Here is a 19,266-nt window from a genome sequence, read left to right on the forward strand (position 1 = left end):
AATAAGTGTGCCTCCAGGCTGTATTCCAGTGATGGGTGCTCACGTCCCTCACAGAGGTGCTCCTCTCCTACCGTATGTGACAAAAGCAAGGCTCTTGTGACAGCTAGGTTGTCAGCAGGGATCTGTCAGATCTGTTCAGCCAGGTTACTTTAGGTCAGCTCTCTTTCAGCTTTCCTCTTGTGATTGGATCAACCAATGTAAATTATGTCAGTTGCGACATCATTCATTCAGAAAATCACAAGAGGGCAGCTGAAGGAAATCGCTATCTTATTAAAATGTAAATGTTTGGGGAAAAAAAAAAATGTGCGTCTTTCTGATTAGAAATACAATGCTAAGAATGTTAAAGAAAAGTAACCTGGAGTTGATGACCAGCAAGATGGTCACAATATAACTAAATCAGAAGCAAGTCTCAGATTTAGCACTTTATAATGGCCACAGGTTTTCCACACAGATTTCAACAGAGAAAAATTCTCACCCCTCCAAGTTTCTATTTTGTGTTCCTCTAACTCGTAAATTTGTACCTGCAGATGATATTAAGAGACAAGAATAAGTTAATACTGTAGTTGTTAGAGTTTCATTTTTAACATTTCTTCCCAAATAACTGTACTCACCATTGGAGATTTGTAGTATCGATGCAATATATTTATGAAGTCTGTTATTGTTAACATACCTGGTAAAAAAAAAAAAAAAAAAGCATAAACATAAAAGACATGACCAGCAACAGTTAGGAACAAATGTTAAGAATGCAGTAATAGCCAAAATAAAACACACACAAAAAAAAAAAAAATCATTACTCTTTACCCTTAACGACACACCAAACCCACCTTACCAGCGCAATGTGCACCACTGCAGTATTCAAAAAGCAGCATGCCCAATTTTACTGAGCATTAGGACACCTATTGCAAAACGACAGCCATAGATGACACAATCTCAAAGCACCATGATTCCCTTTCTAGATTCCAATATTAAAATATGCACCAATTTAGTTCCAAGGCTATGTAGGGCATTCTTAACTTGCTGTGTAAGGCTGCTTTATTTTTTTGGTAAATACCTAAAAAAAAAGTTATGGATCTCTCTTCTCCCTGTAATATGATTCGAATGCTACCCTGCAGAGACCAGCCATGTACTGTACAGCAGCTTTACACTACATGTTTCTCCATGGCTTACAATTGGCACAGAAGATGGCTCAGTAGATGTACATTAAGAGTGCGTCAGAGGGTTTCTGCCTTTGCACATGAGTTATTTATATAGCAGTCTTATCAAAATCTTTTTCCAAGAACCTCTCCAAACCTACATTCCAGATCAGAGCAGAACTGTATTTAACTCCGTCTCTATAGCAGCAGTTTACACTCCCGAGCAGATGTGCAGCGGCATGTGAAATCAGCTGCTCATTAGATGAATGCTTTAGATTTAGGTTCATTTGAACTACCTCTAACTAAATTTTTAAAATAATTTGAAAGGTTGCTGGGGAAAAAAAAAGGGCAAACGTTTACCAATATCAAACAGAAGAAAGTAAATGTTTGCACTTCTTTCTATGTGTCCGATTTATTTAAGCTCTCCAAGGCTGGAGAGGATACACTTTCATCAGTGAAGCTGAGTGATCCAGCAATCCTGGAATGGATCTTGTTCTGGATTCAAAACATTTGCTAGCAAATGGCATAGGAAATCCATTCCAGGTTTGCTGGATCACCAAGCTTTGATGAAAATGTATCTTCTCCAGGCTTGGAGAGCTTTAATAGGTCAGGCCTACGTGTGAATCCACACAATTCAAACTATAGGGTACCAAGTAATGTGTTCCAGCTCATAGCAGGCAGTTGCCATAAGATTTTCCATGTTTAGCCTGTTTGGTCGAACACCCCTGAACTCCAAGTAGTAATCACAGGTGTGCATATGCCTAAAGCTCCCAAAATAGCAGTCATACTAATGTATTGGTGTTCAGTTTTAACATTAGGATACAACAGGAACCCTATAGAATCACTTTGATAATAAATGGTAGGGGTATCAGGGAAAGCAGTGCAAAAACCTGGTAATGAACAACAATTTTTTGGCTACTGACAATATACAGTAGATGACTGTTGCTAAAATAATTCTACATAAATGATACGCTTAGAGGTCCTTCTCCAATTTCCAAGCACTAATTACAGTTGTATATTATACACAAAGTGAACTCACCTACAAAACTCTGATTCTTTGCTTCCCATAATGGAGCAGCTCGCACACCATTGGCTACCAGTGCAAAAAATGCCTTTTTTACCTGAAAGAGAGAAGAAAATCATCAGGCTATCAATTATGATGTGAGAAGCAACAGGTTACTTAACTCAAGAGAAACCACCTATACAATCTGCACAGATGACTCAAGTTTCTGTTTTCCAAAATTTGCTTCCACAGTAAATTTAACCGCTCATTCAAAATAACCTAACATTCAATTCTAGCTCTGTGAAGAAAGCACTCCACTTACTTCCTTTGAAGATAAGTTATCTAGAGCAGCTCGCCTCCATGTTTTAACATAAGGGAGCAATTTAAATAATTTTCAGATGTAAGAAACACCTGCTATAATTACTACAGCCACAGCTCATCAACATACCCTGTTTCCCCGATGATAAGACACTGTCTTATTTTTTTTTGAAGGCCAAAATATGCTCTAGGGCTTATTTTCAGGGGATGCCTTATCTATCTGTCAGCCTCGCTTTTCACTGCACCCCTCCCCCTGTCATCCCACTGCACCCCTCCCCCGTGCACTAGTCGTCACTGTCATCAGTCCGTCGGAAGCTCGCTTTTCACTGCACCCCTCCCCCTGTCATCAGTCCGTCGGAAGCTCGGAATGACTCGTGAGCTTCCGACAGACTGAGGACAGTGACTCGTGTCACGGGGGAGGGGTGCAGTGAAAAGCGAGGCTGACAGATAGATAGTTTCACATACGGTAGGATGAGAGAAAGAGCCGCAGCTTCCCATCCAAGAGCATGCGGAGGCGACGGAGACGGAGAGACCACACGGAGTCACCCACCGTACCACCCGATTCGGGTAAGTGCAGGTATCGGTGGGTGGCTTATTTGCGGGGGGGGGGGCGCCTTATTTTAAATTTTTTTCTAAAAAGGGGGGGCTGTCTTATTTGATGGCCCTGCCTTATCATCGGGGAAACACGGTAATAGTGAGAAAAATGCCTCTTCCATTGCTAGCCACTGGGAACAATGTCCTCCTATAGATGGTGAAAAATATATTTGGTAACATGGGAGGGGGGGTAACTGACCAGAGAGGCACAAATTGCTCACATACAAAGGTTAAAGTTTATTGGATACATTCATGGATTGAACTAAAGTCTATGTAACCCAACCACAGGCAGCACAGTTGGCTCAGTGGATAGCACTCTTAGCCAGGACACTATCTGCAATGAGCTTGCGTGTTGTGTTTGCATAGGTTTCCTCTGGGCACTCCGGTTTCCTTCTACGCCCCAAAAAACATGCAGTTAGGTTAACTGGCTTCTCCTAAAAAATACCCTAAAACCAAACAAACAAAAAAACTGCCCTTAGACTGTGTTAATGACATATGACTATAGTAGGGACATTAGATTGTGAGTGTTTTTCACAATACTTTTAATTTTACTCATGAAAAATAGTTTAAAGAATTTTGTTGTTACTGTATACATGTGTACGACCAAAGCATAGAAATGTAAAGCATTCCCTGCAAACTAAAGAACTCTTCTTTAGTCCTAAAAAAGTTCACAGAAGAATTTGTTCATATGTACAAAAAACAAATGCAAATAAACTACTCTTTAAAGCCCAGTTCTTTATATCCAAATCCTGCTAGCACACTACAAGATTCGTGCTCCAACCAGCTAGAAGCAGTATATAGTGTAGAAGTGCTTGTTCTGCTATCTGCACCCAGATCTATAGCGAAAGGTAAGGCGAGTCAAGCCATGACGCATCTCAGCGGCCTGGAAAATAATGAAGTACAGGGGACAGATTTCCATATCTATGGAGCCATGCAAAATAAATCATGTTTTCATAAACATCTTCAAACTACTATTATTGTTAACAAATAAGATGTTCAAAAGTAAATATGTAACTAAATACGTAAATGGAAACAAGCTTACAAAACAATACTTATGTGTGCAATAAATATTGTTCTGGCAGAGCTCATTTACCCAACAGACCTATGCTGATGTATGATATTTGCTATAAAAATCATGTTTCTTAAAGAGAAATTCTTCTGTGTGTCATATCACTAATGATTTCAGGGGTTAAGAACCCCTCTGTTTTCAAATACCCAGTATTAATATTATGTACAAATTTACTTGTACAACTCTTGCTCTGGTCTGCACACACTGCTTCCTTTCAGAAATGGAGCAACCAGTAATGGTAAGGAGGGGGTACAATTAAGGGGCCAGGTATCCCAGATTTTTGGACCCCCATAACACTGGAAATAAAATTAAAATAAAAGGCGTAATCTCCGGCACAAGTAGAAATGCTCTGTATGGCCTGGAAAATTGTTCATGATCAGAGTTGGAGCTGGTGGGCACAATGTCATAACACTTGTGCGATTTCATGAAGCGCATGTATACGTCACCCTCTGATTCTTCAACAGCTGGAAGACATAAAAAAACACTTGTTGGTGCTATATATCCTTATACCTTTTTCATCTAAAACATATTGCCAAAACTAGTAACCAATAAGAGATACAAGCTAGCATGTTGGCCTTGCTTTTCCCTGAAAGGTACCTAGGAAAGCCATTACTCTTCATGGACTGCCACGCAAACGTATGAAGATAGGACTATGGTGCTAATGAATGAAGCACTGATAAAAAGGCAAGGTCTATGGCAGATTTCAGATTCAAGACCTGTCGATAGAAACCATGTTCCCAGATCCTTTCCAGCAAAATAAAAGGGAGAGATGAATAAACGTTGCGGGGGGCAATGCAACCCGCACTGTGATCTTCCACACTGACCTGTAATGTGGTCGTTTGTGGATCCATGAACAACGTGGGGTGACCATCATCTAACATACATACCTTACATAGTGTACATAGCTTAAGGCCTGTGATTGGTATACCATCACTAACAGAAGGTAGTGACCTCGTAATTTTAAATTTGGAAAAAAAAATATATATATATATATATATATATATATATCTGTACAGAGGATGATAAATGGGTTTACAGAAGAAGTTAAACCTATCCTTTAAATTTAAATTTGGGTAAGTGGAAACAATCATTCCATAAAACCTGGCTTTCCTACCTGCGAAGAGACCTCTGTCTCACATCAAACATTTAAACCTTCATTACCCAGCGGTCATTCAGTTGTAGTACCCCAGGCAAATATTCCTTCCATCACATTTACTATAGGAGGCTTAGGGATGCTTACATGTACATGAGAATAGGGGAGGTCACAGCAAAAAAATGCAGAACAACTGTATAATACATGCCCATTTCCACAATTTTTATCCCTTAATTATTCCTAAAGTGGTTAATCTGCCAGAAATGCTGTCAGCTCTTAATCACTGTTGTAGGATCACAAAACATAGCATTTATTGTGTCAGCCTCATCTTGTGTCTTTTCCTGAACTACTTTATAACACTTTGACTACAGAATAAGTAGCCTTTATGTAGTTTAAGAGGAGGTCCAAGTAGGCTAAATAGCCTCTGAGATAACAAGTGAAGTATGCAGGGGACACATCAGGGGTATTTACCAACCCAAAATGGAAAGGCCTACCTGACTAGATGAATATTGAATAGATTTGTAGCAATGTGTTTGTAAAACACAGTAATACCTCGGCTAGAAGGGAAGTAAGAAGTAAGACGTCTGATAAAATACTGCATGACGATTGTATAGTACTTCCAGGATACTGTATCAGACAGAGAGGGACATTGATTTACATACGAACTTTGCTGCTTGTGTGCAGGACCGAGGCTTGATGGGGGTGGGAGAGGGGGCGGTTTGCATGACTTGCAGAAGAAATCTTTTGCCAAATACAACAGGTTATGGGTGAGAGCTTCTGGAACCTCTTGTAACTCTTTAATGACCAAGACAAACTATGCAGTTGTTTTCTTTTTTTTTTGCATATCAGCTTGCTCCAGAAGTTAATGAATGTCTAAGCTCCCTAGTTTTTTTTTTTTGCTTTGTTTGTGATTAACTCACAGTGAGGATTTTATACAGTAACTGAGACCATGCTGCCTAATATGTTGAGACTGTTTTAATTGGGAAGCTGTTCATCTCTGCCTTTGGCTAGTTTAGGACCTTTTATATTGTGCTTTTTACTATTTTTTGATAAACTTATCTTTAAATTGTGGCCAGCATCCAGAATGAAGTAAATTATTTTCTATAGAAACCTATGGGAAATCATGATTCCGTTAACAAAGATTTTGGCTAACAAATGTGATTCTGGAACCAATTATCTTTGTTAGCTGAGGTATCACTGTATACATTCTGGCCTGCCAAAATGAACAGTTTAGGAAGGCCTTAACATTACTAGGCAAATCTAAAAGGCTTTACATACAATTCAAAATATACACCACAGGAGAAATGTTTACATTCTGCAAGGGCATACATCACAAAACATTATGAGTGAGGGCATGCTCGGCCTCATATTTAAAATTACCAAGATAGGAGAACTATTTGTCTGTTTACACATCTTACTTGATGACCGCAAGCCCATCTCTTTCTCCAACTTTTTACATTAACACGCTATTTATCAAGCAACTTATTTATCCTACAACAGAAAGGACTCTGTGAGACAGGATATATATTTAAGTGTTTTGTACAAAATGTGTTCTTTGCAGGCTGATTATAAATATCTCACATGTGTAAATGAATGTTAGACCCAACAGCCCTCTAACACTTCAAAGGTTTGCACTCTGTACACTGCCTGATCCCCTGAGGAAAAGCACAGCAGTTTAAATATTAAAACATTCTCTCACTCTGTGGTGTCATAGCCAGGAATAAAACAGCATGTACTTATTGAGTTCTCTGTACTGACTGAATTGAAGATATCCTGGCTGAAAGCAGAGGCCTAAAAAAGCATTGGTCCAATTGTCCAACATTACAACAATTACCTGCACATCCTACCAATAAAATGGAAAATCTAATTTGCTAAGGGCAACAACATATTTATTCTCTTCCCATTCTTGATAGAGTCTTAGTTTTCTTCATTAAATGGAAAATGATTACGATTAATTCAGCAAAATGCAAAAAGGAATACTACTCAGAAGATCTGTAATACAACCAAACACTTCAAATATATGGAGGAAAAATATGACCACGTTATCTACAGTTGCCATTGTTTCTGGAAAAAATACTGACTTATGTTTATTTTTTTAATAGCAGCTTAGAAAACAAAACCCATATTTAGTGCCCTGGTTAAAAAAATATTAATAAAATTACTCCCATTGAAGAAGTTGAGCCTGTTGCTTCAATCCAATGCCAACGGTCCAAAACAAAGCCATTTATTTTGGCCCAATGTGACTGTTGACCTGAGATGGGTAAAGAATAAAGGAAATTAGATGAATGGAGGGCAGATACTCAGAGGAGAATTATGCAGGGAGACAGCTGACCAGAGATATTTACCCAGGAAGATATGGAGAAATGTATGCAGCTTGATATTTTATTAATATTCTAATAAACAGGATTTATATAGCACCTACATATTACACAGTGAAGTACAATAAATTAGGGGTTGCAAAGGATAGACGAATACAGACAGTTGCACAGGAGGAGGAGGAGGAGGAGGAGGAGGAGAAGACCCTGGCCTGAAGAGCTTACAATCTAGGAGGTAAGGGAAATAACACACAATAGGAGATGTGATATGGCGTGGTGGGAAGTAGTGAGGGTTTCAAAAGACATAAGATGGGTAGGAAAGTTTGAAAAAAAAATGGGCTTTGAGCGCTCTTTTAAATGAGCAGAAAGTAGGAGCAAGCAGAATAGGATGAGGAAGACCATTCCAAAGAGTTGGGGCAGCTCTAGAAAAGTCTTGGAGCCATGTGTGTGATGAGGTTATGAAACCAAAGATAATGCATTACCCCCAAGCATTTTTTTTATACAAGGTAAATAATTAGCATTTAGGAGGGAAGGAAATTTGATAACATTATTTGACTATAGGCACATTAAACCACTGGCTTGTGATTAAGTTATGTATGGCAATTAAAGCACTTGGAAAGAGCTTTTTGTTGGCAAGCACAAGGAGAACATACAAAATACATGAAGACTGTGTCTCCAATGGTAAGTGAACTCCAAATTTGAATGCTGTAAGACGATTTAGGAAACCACTAAATCTTTGTGTTTATGTAACAAGCATTGGAAAAATCAATCATTGGACAATACAATGGCATGTTCACAAGTTAACATTTTTGTGAACGGTTGCTCCAAAAGCAGATAACTCTGCCAGGATAAATGTTGGTTTAGACTTCTATAAGCATTGTGAATTATTTGACTATTAGGAACTTGGCAGAAAGTATGGTAAACCTTCTAAGGTCTAAAACATGCCACTTAAGCTAGCTGCTTGTATGCAGTGACCCACATCAACAGTACAACTGCACAGAAACAAGTTAAACTTTTAGTTGGTCACTTTTTTGCCATACACAAATAATACAATTCAGCAAATGATATGCCAACAAAATAGTCTGAAAAGCATAGGATTTAAATACCCAAATTGTTCAGTCCTAAGCAACAACACCTATAAGTATTTCTACATATGGCCAGATATCTTTACTGTGCTATGGGCACACTGTAAAAAAATTTTTTTCAGTAATAAATGGTGTAACAGCCATTAAATATCTTGTTCAATAGGTGCAAAGGCCTAAATAAGATATAACTAGACATTGTGTGCAGATATACATTTCTATATGCAGTACACAATCTTTGTACTATTCGGATATACAGTTTTGTATGTAAAGTAGTATTCCAACGGTTACTTCACAGCAGATCAGTCCAGTCAGCTAAAGTGATTCATATCTTGATAACTACCCCAATTACCTGTGCACAATTTAATAATAATCAGATTTCGTTAGAAATCTGAATATCATTTATAATGCTACCACTGCTCAATGCTATCCAACGCCAAGTAGCAAAGAACCACTCACCCTTCCCCACTCAAAAATGACAAGTTTAATCAATATTTTAGTTTTAATAACTAACATCTACTTCAGTGTTGATCAACCCTAATATGGGGGAACTCTAGAAATAGCTTTCAGGGAACCCCAGCTTTATTTATTATATACAACTCCTTGTACATTCATGTGCTGGCAATTGGGAAGAAAGACAAACTTACAGATAGCCAAGGAGGGGAGATATGTATTATGACAAATTCTTTTCTGATGGAAACATTTCAATCCACAGATGCCATAGCTATGAGCAATTACCATGAACGTGTTTGTTACCAGAGTATTAAAGCATGCCTTCATTCATTTAAAAAGGGGAAACAAACTGGTTTTATCACACAGAAATGATTACTTTGCGTTTCACTTTACCATAAAAATTCTAAATATTAACAAAGAAAATTTCAACAGAATGAGCAACGTCTGTCAAATGAAAGGGATTTCCTCAGGAGGTCTGTTTATGAATGTCTTCATCCAAGAATCATACATTTTCTAATTGAATTCAGTTGGAAAAATGTGTGACTTGTGGGTAAAAGTTAGGTGATCTTATGTTAAAACTTTTATAAATAGATGTCCATGTTTGTTGTAGATAAAGAATAAAAGAATGGGATAACGGGAAAAAAAAAAAATCAGAATATCTTTTCTACAACTGCCCTTCCCATGGGCTTAACAAATGCCCCTCCCTGCACACTATCACTGCAGCCTATATTTTATTATGGCTAAATTCTGAGCACAGGGATACACAGTCTGTGTGCAAACAGCAGCGATCACCACACAGAATAAAACGATACCCTTTCTCCAATTGCACTTTTTCTTGTTACGGCAGTTTCCATTACCATACAGGATAGGTGTCGGGTCCTTGTGTCCAGAACACAGAGACCAAGTGATTGGTAGCTGGTACTGCCAACAAAAACACTTTGGGACTACTAGCGGTTGGTGGCCGCAGGCTCATCTTTGCCATTTTTTTGGGGGGGGGGCAGGAGGCCAAAAAATTCTAGATACCAACTTTTTCTTGGACAGGAAGCAAAGTCAACGGCGTGCTAGGTGGGTTGTAAGTATAGCTAAATTGTGGATATAATTGCACACTTACGTTTTGCTCATCCTGAATGAGCGTTATCATCCAGCAATACGCTGCTAAATCACTTACCTGGGAGGATCCAGCACAGCCTAGTTTAACCCTTTACCTGCCAGAAGACAGCCTGAAATTACACTTTGAAAATTATTGCATCACTATAGGTGGGCTGTGATCTGTGGACCCTCCCGGCTAGCCAGACTTAGGGATAAAACTGAACGTCCAGTTTATTATTTTTTCCTAATGGAGTCAATTCCTAAATCTGATCTAGTGTAATATAAGTTGCTCTTCAGTATGAATTGAAAAGATGTTCTGTCTGAAGCTTGGCTCATCAGAAGTCTGTGTCCATGTCCAGCTTCATGGCAGGGTAATAAATCTCTAAAAGGCTAATGTATGAGATATGAGAAGAACAAAGAAATGCTAGAACCCAATGAAACCCCCTGTTCATAAAACACAGAGGATAGGACATTCACAGTTTATATTGGTGAAGGCGGCCAGCCCACATAAATGTGGACTCATTAGTGGGTGGTTATGTCACTTTAATCAAGACAGCTGAGCACAGGAAGAGACACTGGCAGGAAAGACAAATTGGTATAGGGAGACTGCCGAGACTCTGCCATCTGCTGAATAGGAATCTATCAGCTGCAAGTTCCCTGTACCCACGTGAGCTTCAGCACTAACTACACATGTTCACCAAGCAATGAACAGTTACTTCTGGACACACAGGCTCAGATTTACTCCAACTTCCCATTATGGCTACACATTCACTTTTAAGGTGATGTCACAAACAAAGAAAAAGAGGAATACCAATTTTATTTTGTATTTAGCAGTTTCAGTAGCACCTTTTAAATCTATACTCCACTCTTTAATTAGATATTAGCACTGAAAATAAAGTGCTGTACTTCTTGGGACAAAACAATAAATCTTAGCAGGGCTGCACAGACTATGTGAATGTATTCTGATTACCAGAAGAGACTATCTAGGTTAGTGAGAGTGCATGGTGTAGCTTGCAGTCTCATCCCTGTGAATGAAGTGTTCCAGCACAAGAGCCGAATAGAAGAATTCATCACAAACCCAGAAATAGAACAGAGCAAGAATATCGACAGTTAGAAACCATACATCTTCCCCGCCTATTGGAGAAATGACTGCTGCTTCATGTGCCAACACTCCAGGGAAGGCTTCCTAACCTAGATGTAACATTCCTATCACCATCTATGGCTGAATCAATGCATGTTTCCATCCATCATTCAGTCCTGATGACTTCCATACAGTGTTTAAAACTGGGGCGCGAGACCCATCTATTTGCGGATTATGGCAGCATTACATAATAAAAACTTGCCAACACATTATGAAAGGTGACTATAGCTATTCCTCGATTGAAGATCGTAAGGAGAATCCATACTGTCCCTTGTCCAAGTGTAAGCAAGTCTGAAACATACCAACGGTGCTGGTACAGGCTTTATTCACAATCTTGATGCCAGCCAAACCTGATCAAAGGGATTAGTGCCAGACCCCAATCAAATGACCTGATGACATATGTGGGGAACAATTCTTGCATGTAACAAATAAATGATCTTAGCTATCTTCTTGGTATTGCACCAACTTTCCTAGCCAGATAGATCATAGGCTGCTCCCCTCCAACTTCACTGCCTTGCCAACCTACCAAGTCTGGTATCTGACAGCCTAAAAACTGCATAGCTCATGTTGCCAGCCATGAACACATTTCTCCAGGGACTCACTAGTAACTATCTATTTACACATCTAAATACAACATGTATGATATTTTTTACTTTCTGATCAACTGTAATTTATATATATAATTTTTCTAGGCCATGGGATTGAATATGGCAGTGTTCCATAACACAGTTTAAGCACATAAGACACAGTTGAGATTAGGATACTGTGACAATTGTCAGGTGAACAACTATGGTACATGGTGGGGGGGTTGTCACTAACTTCAAGGAAGGGTACTGTACGAGTCTTTTTCCCATTCTTTTACACGGCTCACTTTATTTACATTCCACCCAGGAAGCTATAGAATGCCTAAACAATGATCCCCTCCTTTGGGCACATCACATAATCAGTTGTAGCAGGAAAGGGGAAATTTTGTTCTAAGACTTTTTCACCCTTTTTAACATGTGACTATTTTACAATATATATGACATTCTGCTTTGATTTTGAACAAGTTGTGTAGGAGGAACTTCCACAGTGAACTTGCTCACAACTTGCTGTAGACGGTGGGGAAAGAGCTAGCACAGTGAATGTGCTTGTGCAGTGGATGACTGAAGGCCACTTGAGCAGACTGTAAAGTAAAGAGGGGTGGAAATCTTATCAACATACTAGGGAAATCCTCAACCTTTGTGTGTTGGGGTGAAAAAAAAAAAAAGAAAGAAAGAAAGAAATGAGCTGTAGCCAGCTTCCACAATGCAACTTCTTCTGTGCTGCTTCTTATAGACGTGAGCAAAGAATTGTGTATGGCCTGGTCCTACCCTGTCACACAAAGTGAGTGGATCTCAGGAAAGATGTTAAAAGAATTAAGTCCTTTTCAGCAAATATATCCAGGTTAAATTACGGCCAATATGATCACTTAATCTGCTTATATTACAGCAGTCATTTCCAGCATGAGGTCAGCTTGAGAACTGAACAAGTAAATTAAATTATAGATAGACAGAGGGCAATAAAATTATAGGTATCTAGTTACTCAACAGTCATAATTAGCTCATATCTAGACAGAAATACTGAACATTTCCATTAGCAGGGTGCGCATAGTTCAATAAATATAGTTAGATTGATGGATGCTTTATTGAACTTAGAATTTGGCCCCAAAGTAATAATATTACACTGACAATGTGTTGAGTATACTGCCATCTATTTACTTCAGAAACTAACGTTCCACTTTTAAAAACGCTCATCAGGCAGGTCATTTTCGCAGAAAGGGAGAGGCATTGCTTCTTCTGCAATAATTCCTCCTACGTGTCTTATAACTCTGGGAAACGGTCAGAAAAGCTGACCTGTGCATGCTCAGCTTGGCTGCCATAATGCCAGACAATCCTGGCTACCCCACTCCATGCTAGGATCGATTTAAGTCCTGTAAACCGGAGCAGAATTTTGTCATCCTGGCCAAGCCTATCAAAGAGTCTCCAGGAAGAGAAGAAAGAAGATGTCAATGTCCTGCGACAGAATGGGGACAGGTGAGTATCGCAGATTTTATTCAGCTTTAAGGTTCAGTGTAGCAAGCACACAGATCCCCCTTCGTATAGCGCCCACATCTGGCACTATACAGAAGGATTTGAAAAGCTCACTTTCTTACTATAAATAAAAGCATAATGGAGTGTGAACACAATGCTATAGAGAAATGTGTCTGAAAAAGGAAATAGCACTAACATAATTTTAAACCCTCTAACATTAAAGTGTAACTTCTTGAACCTTTAAGTGAAATTACACTGGCGGAACCTTTGTGAGAATATCACATTACACGCACTAATGAATGACACAAAGTATATTCACTTCTCCTATTTTTACCTGCCAGGTAAAATCAGTCAGAGAATATAAAAACAATTACTGCTAGAGGAGTAGATCAATCATTACATGAGAACCCTGATTTGGAAAATACACCAGGGAGGTGACCGGAAACTAGTTATAACCAGGCAGGATCTGTATAGGTTTGCTGCAAAGTCATTCTTCATTTATTATGAATTACTTTGTAGGCCTGTAGGTCGGGGAATAAAGAAACAGTGAATACAGAATCTTATTTAGAATGAAGATCTCCAGAAGTAATTATGTTCTACTTGCTGGCTGGTTGCCATGGGCAAAATTCTTTTTTTTCTCGTCTCTAAACTAAAGCTGAAAGTGGCTTTCCCCAAGGATGCTTCAAGCTTGCTGAAAGCTTTGCAAATGCTTTGTAAAAGGTTTGCTGTACACACTGCTCTTATATCTAGGTATAAACCAGCATGTACAATACCTTAAAGTGCTTTTATGGACTAGGGTAACAAGGTAGTTATATTGGCCCACCCAACTAACCATAGGATTACATTAAAGAATTAGAATTAAAGCTACCCTATAAAACAGGAACCTAAACAGGCCTAACAACATGGTGGACAGCTTCTACCACAGATTCTGTACTGCAATCCAGTAGGAGTCCCAATGTCTGGCCTGGGGAAGCACAAACATGAAATCAGATTCCGCTTTGAAATATTCAGGAAAATGCATAATCTGATACAAATAAATGACTTTTAAAGCAACTAGAGAACAGTCAAATGTCAGGAGTCATCATACAGTTAAAGATTATCCACCAATTATTTAACCACTGACATTTACAATGGACAAAACCTCCTCACATATACATGACAAAACAGAATAGTTTATATTGAGAAACATCCACACATGCCAATTTCACAGGCATTCATCTATTTTTGCGGTTTTAATGGGGGTAAGCTAATATTAGTACTGTCATAAGCCACCCACTGATCGTTGGGAACAGCTAGCTCCTTTTTCTCAATGGGGAGAACAGATTGCAGGAAATTATACAGGGTAATTGAAAACATGGCTTGGCCCTACACAAAAAGGACATTCAGTATTGCCGCTAAGTTTAACCAGTCATGTAAAGAAGGGTTTAAAAACTATACATTAAAATATAACCACATGCAAAAACTGAGAAAGGTAAACGGAATTTAGGTGGCAGTCTGCAATTTATTTGTAAACCTTGCTGCATGTGAGCATTGCTGCATCCTGCATAGGGGCATTGCTGCATCCTGCATAGGGGCATTGCTGCATCCTGCATAGGGACATTGCTGCATCCTGCAAAACACATGATCTGTCAGCAGCAGAATGTCATTGCTGCAGTATAATAAACCAAGTCTAGACAGAGAAATACAATAGGGTCATAACCTGGCTAATGCAAGAAGGCAAACATCCAAGATTAAATTATTACTGTACAAACTGACTATACTGGACCAATACTGAGAGATTGTGTAAACTGACATTTCTGAGATGATTCCAAATCAAGAAAATTTGGATCCTCTGCCTTTCCCCACTGGCTTATACAGAGGGGAAACACCTATTTGACCGACCTATCTACAAGATGGGAATAGTACATTTTCATTTGAGAGCAAAAAGGGGAGTATACATGGACCAGTCAGTGCATGCAAAGACCATACATTTCCTTGTAATTCTAGTTTTATATACCGGTATATCAGACTCCATACACTGTTAATCATGCTCCTACATAGGGCTGTCACCTTTTTTTACATGATTCTGTGCAGTGTTGAAAATTCCTGTAAAAACTAGAGTGATGCTTAGTATCGGGAATACTTAGTCTAAATTTTACAGGCTCAGCTAGATAGTTAAAATGAAGACACCGGTAACCATGTGATATAAATGATCAGATATTATATCAGTAAGCGGCAGAATATGAAATAAATGAAAAGAAAAGCCACTAAGCAGTGGGAGGCAGAGGCTGTATCATCCTTTTGAATGCAAGTTCAAAAATGTTTTACATGATTGGATTGTATCCTAATCCTGGCTGTCGTGAAGCTTCAAACCCAACATTTTGGCTATTTTATACACATACAAGCTTATTCCAACAAACAATATTTTGGCTTTACTAAATAGGTTAGTTGGTCTCACACACCTGTGCCCACTCATGGTGGTTGTCATACACTGAAGCCACAGAAACCTCAAAACCAATGAGCCCAACTAGGAAGCAGAGCCAGTCAAAGCTGCTAATAAATGAACCACTACCATTAGGCTTCTGATTAGAAAAACTTGCTAAACAGTGTTCAATCCAGAATTTTTTTAAACTGGGTGGGTGGAAATTGTAGGCGGGTGGCAGCCCCTGTAATGTGACCAAACTCTTCAGTAACCACCCAAAAACAGCTGTGTGGTCACTGAAAAATGTCAGGTGGTGCGCCCTGCTAAAGGGGGCTGAGGAGATCACTGCTAAACCTTAAATATCTGATGGTCTGACAATCCAAACATTGTTGGTCATCAATCAGCAGAGCATGACCATGGTATTGGGAGAAAAGCATATGATCTTATATATCACCTACATATAAAAAAACTTATATTCCCAACACTGCAGAGACATTACTTTTAGGATAGCTGAACACCACTGAAATACCATATAATGTTTCATAGAATATATAACGTTCTTCTTAAGCTATTGAACAGTTACGTTCTGTTAGCTCTCAGCTGGCAGCAGCAAATAACCAAAATAGGAATAAATGGCAGCAAACCGATTCTGTGGATTCTCAATTTACTACAGATCTGCAATTGATAATAGGGAAAAATTAAGAACTAATTTGCAATAAAATGTGGTTAAATGACTTGTGAAGTGAAAAATGCCTTGAACACATCACAGTTTATTATTATATTCTTGCTGTGTCATCTGTCACTTTTTCTACATCCTAGGCTTGATCCCTATTATATATCCTGTTGAGCCATCAACAAGGATCAACGAAACAAAATCTCCAAAAGAGTGTTATTTATTATTAGCTTACCTGGGTGTTTCCCCCTGTATTGAGCCATTTGTACCATATCCATGATGACACATGATCTAGTAGTTGGTGTTTTCAAACTCCTTTGCACATTTTTCAGGCCGACCATATAGAAAAATAGTCCCAAAGTAAACACCATTTGCTCTGTTTTTTATTTTAAAGCCTCCTGGTTTTTAAAAAAGCAACATTTTCAAAGTACACAATTTAGGACTGCCAAGGAATTAAAAGGAATAAGTATGATCCCTGCCCTTCACATGACAATACCAGGACCTGTTACTCTGACACCAGCACTACATTGCGGGATTGGAGAATGTCGGAACTAAACGTCCCTGCCTAAAAGCGGGAAAGACCAGGGCTGTTGGGCAGTTGCCACAACTGGGAGGTAAGTGCTAAACACCTGCCCTATGGATGTTCGTTTTCAACTTTTTATTTATCTAAATATGAAGGTTCTTAATTGGAGTAATAATTTTTAGAAATGCAACTGCATGTTAACCTAAAAATCAAATTAGAGAAACTGTCCTAAGTTAGAAGCCATGTGAGTAAGGGGTTCATAATGAACCTCAATTCCTTAGTAGCAAAAATCTCATCAGGTAAAGCTAGCTGTCTTTACAATTTGCCATTTTTAATGAAAAAAATAATCAAATTCTAATCCTACTTCATCTGGTATGTTTATAATAATCTTCATTTAAAATAAAACCAAGCTTCTGACATATTTGGTAATGATGACTACATTGACCGTACACAGGATAGGGTATGGATACATATTGTACAATCTATTGGGGGTCTGTAAATGTACAGAGGTTAAAAACCTTTATTAAAAGCCACCGATAAGGTTTTCATACAATTCAGTAGGATTTCATAGTCTGTCTCAGATTCAGTGTAATATAATTACATACTAGAGACATAACATTAGAGAACAACTGGAAACATCTCATTCCTCAAAATGTAGAGGACCTGCCATGTGAGTGAAAAAAAACAAAATAAAATCTAGATTTAAAAAATTAAAGTATATTGGTACACTCCATGTTCTCCCTACTACATTTGACAGGTGGTTCCATACAGGGATTAATTTGCATTGGAAAGCTCTCATGTAAGCACCACATGTATGCCACCAAAAACACATCCAATACATTCCACACTCAACTTTGTAGCCCACAAGCCTGAAAACAATCGGGGGTGCATCCGTTTCATGCTCATTTGTGCTCTGTAAAGCTATATTTATAGGTTTTGTAATTCGATGTTATTTGGGGGCAAGGCTTGATTCCTCTTTGGCTATTCCTAACCTTTCCTACGCTATACAATGCAGCAATATGCATTTAGTTTGTGCATTGCAGCAAGTCTACCAATCACACCAACTGCTGAGCCTGGCTGTTTTGTGATTGATGATACCAGGAACTGACATATGTCTGGAAGGTATACACTGCAATTCACAGCATCTTCCCTCACTATGTATTGTGAAATTTCCTGGGAATATTTAAAAAGCATTTTTTTCTTTATTACAAGTGTGAAAAAGATTGGCTTGATATAAAACTATTGTATTATTAGGTGTTAAACTTGTCTATATATTTAGGAAAAAATGACACAATTTTAATGATAATATTGGCTTTTTAAATCAACATTTTATGTTTATCACATTCTCCTAACCTCTATTTAATGCCACTTTTGAACATATTACTGCAAAACATGAACATGTTTTTTTCATTTCAAATAAAAAAAAAAAGGCTGTTGCAGTTTACTGCATTTTACAAAAATGGTCATAAATGACTCTATTCAAGTGAATAGAGTTTCTAAAAGGCACTTTAAGACGAGAATAGTGGTGTTGTAATACCTAGTGGCTTGTTTGCCAGGGAACAATACCTGTACATAAGTTCTCACTTCAATAAATCTAAAATCAATAAAGTGGTGAACAAAATATTATGTTTTGAAATATGGACCCTTAGATTACCCACATAAGGGCAGGATGCAATCCTACGGGGTTATATGCAGCTGGTACCATGCCAGCTGTTGGGTCACTGGCACAGAGTGGCCGAAAGTGGTATTGTACAGTGTTCTCCCCAGCCCATTTTAGCCAGGTGCACCACCCGACACTTTTCAGTAACTACCCAGCTGTTTCTGGGTGGTTAATGAACAGCTGGGTCAAAATGCAGGGGCTGCAACCCACCAACAATTTTGTCCCAGCAGGTTTAAAAACGTTCTGGGTTGAACACTGTTGTCTTTCTTCACTGCTGCCCCATTTCATTTTGCCACAGGTAGATGATACTTGCATCTCTCCAAGACAGAAATTCACTGGAATGAGGTAGCAATAACTCTGAACATAGCCCAAGTGTGCTGAAACTCCTGAAAAACTCCTGGAAAAGCAAGGCCAGGCTATAAAAGGATACCCAGGTTATAAAAGGGTGCCAGATACACTGATGAGGTAGTAAAAAGCTGGCCTAACTAGAGAACTGTTATTGACCTTTACAAAGGAACCAACAATCTACACATGGTATTCTCAGTACTTTGGCTACTGGGGTCTATAGAGATACATTATAGAAAGACCTCTAGCCATGACACCATAGGATATTAAGGATAGTAAGGGCAGAACAGACAAGGACTTTATTTATGGTTTTTCCTGATGAA

At 38.6% G+C, this 19,266-nt stretch overlaps 1 protein-coding gene across 1 annotated transcript in view; it reads right to left on the reverse strand.

The window, feature by feature from the left end:
• Positions 1-19,266, reverse strand: part of PRKAG2 (protein kinase AMP-activated non-catalytic subunit gamma 2) — a 68,330-nt gene that overhangs the window by 8,819 nt on the left and 40,245 nt on the right. Inside the window, 4 exon segments of the mRNA XM_072412582.1 lie at positions 476-521; positions 612-670; positions 2,173-2,289; positions 4,501-4,581. Coding sequence (XP_072268683.1) covers positions 476-521; positions 612-670; positions 2,173-2,289; positions 4,501-4,581 — 303 coding nt within the window.

The sequence above is a fragment of the Pyxicephalus adspersus genome, chromosome 5 (genome assembly GCF_032062135.1).
Source record: "Pyxicephalus adspersus chromosome 5, UCB_Pads_2.0, whole genome shotgun sequence".
In the NCBI taxonomy this organism is placed as follows: domain Eukaryota; kingdom Metazoa; phylum Chordata; class Amphibia; order Anura; family Pyxicephalidae; genus Pyxicephalus; species Pyxicephalus adspersus.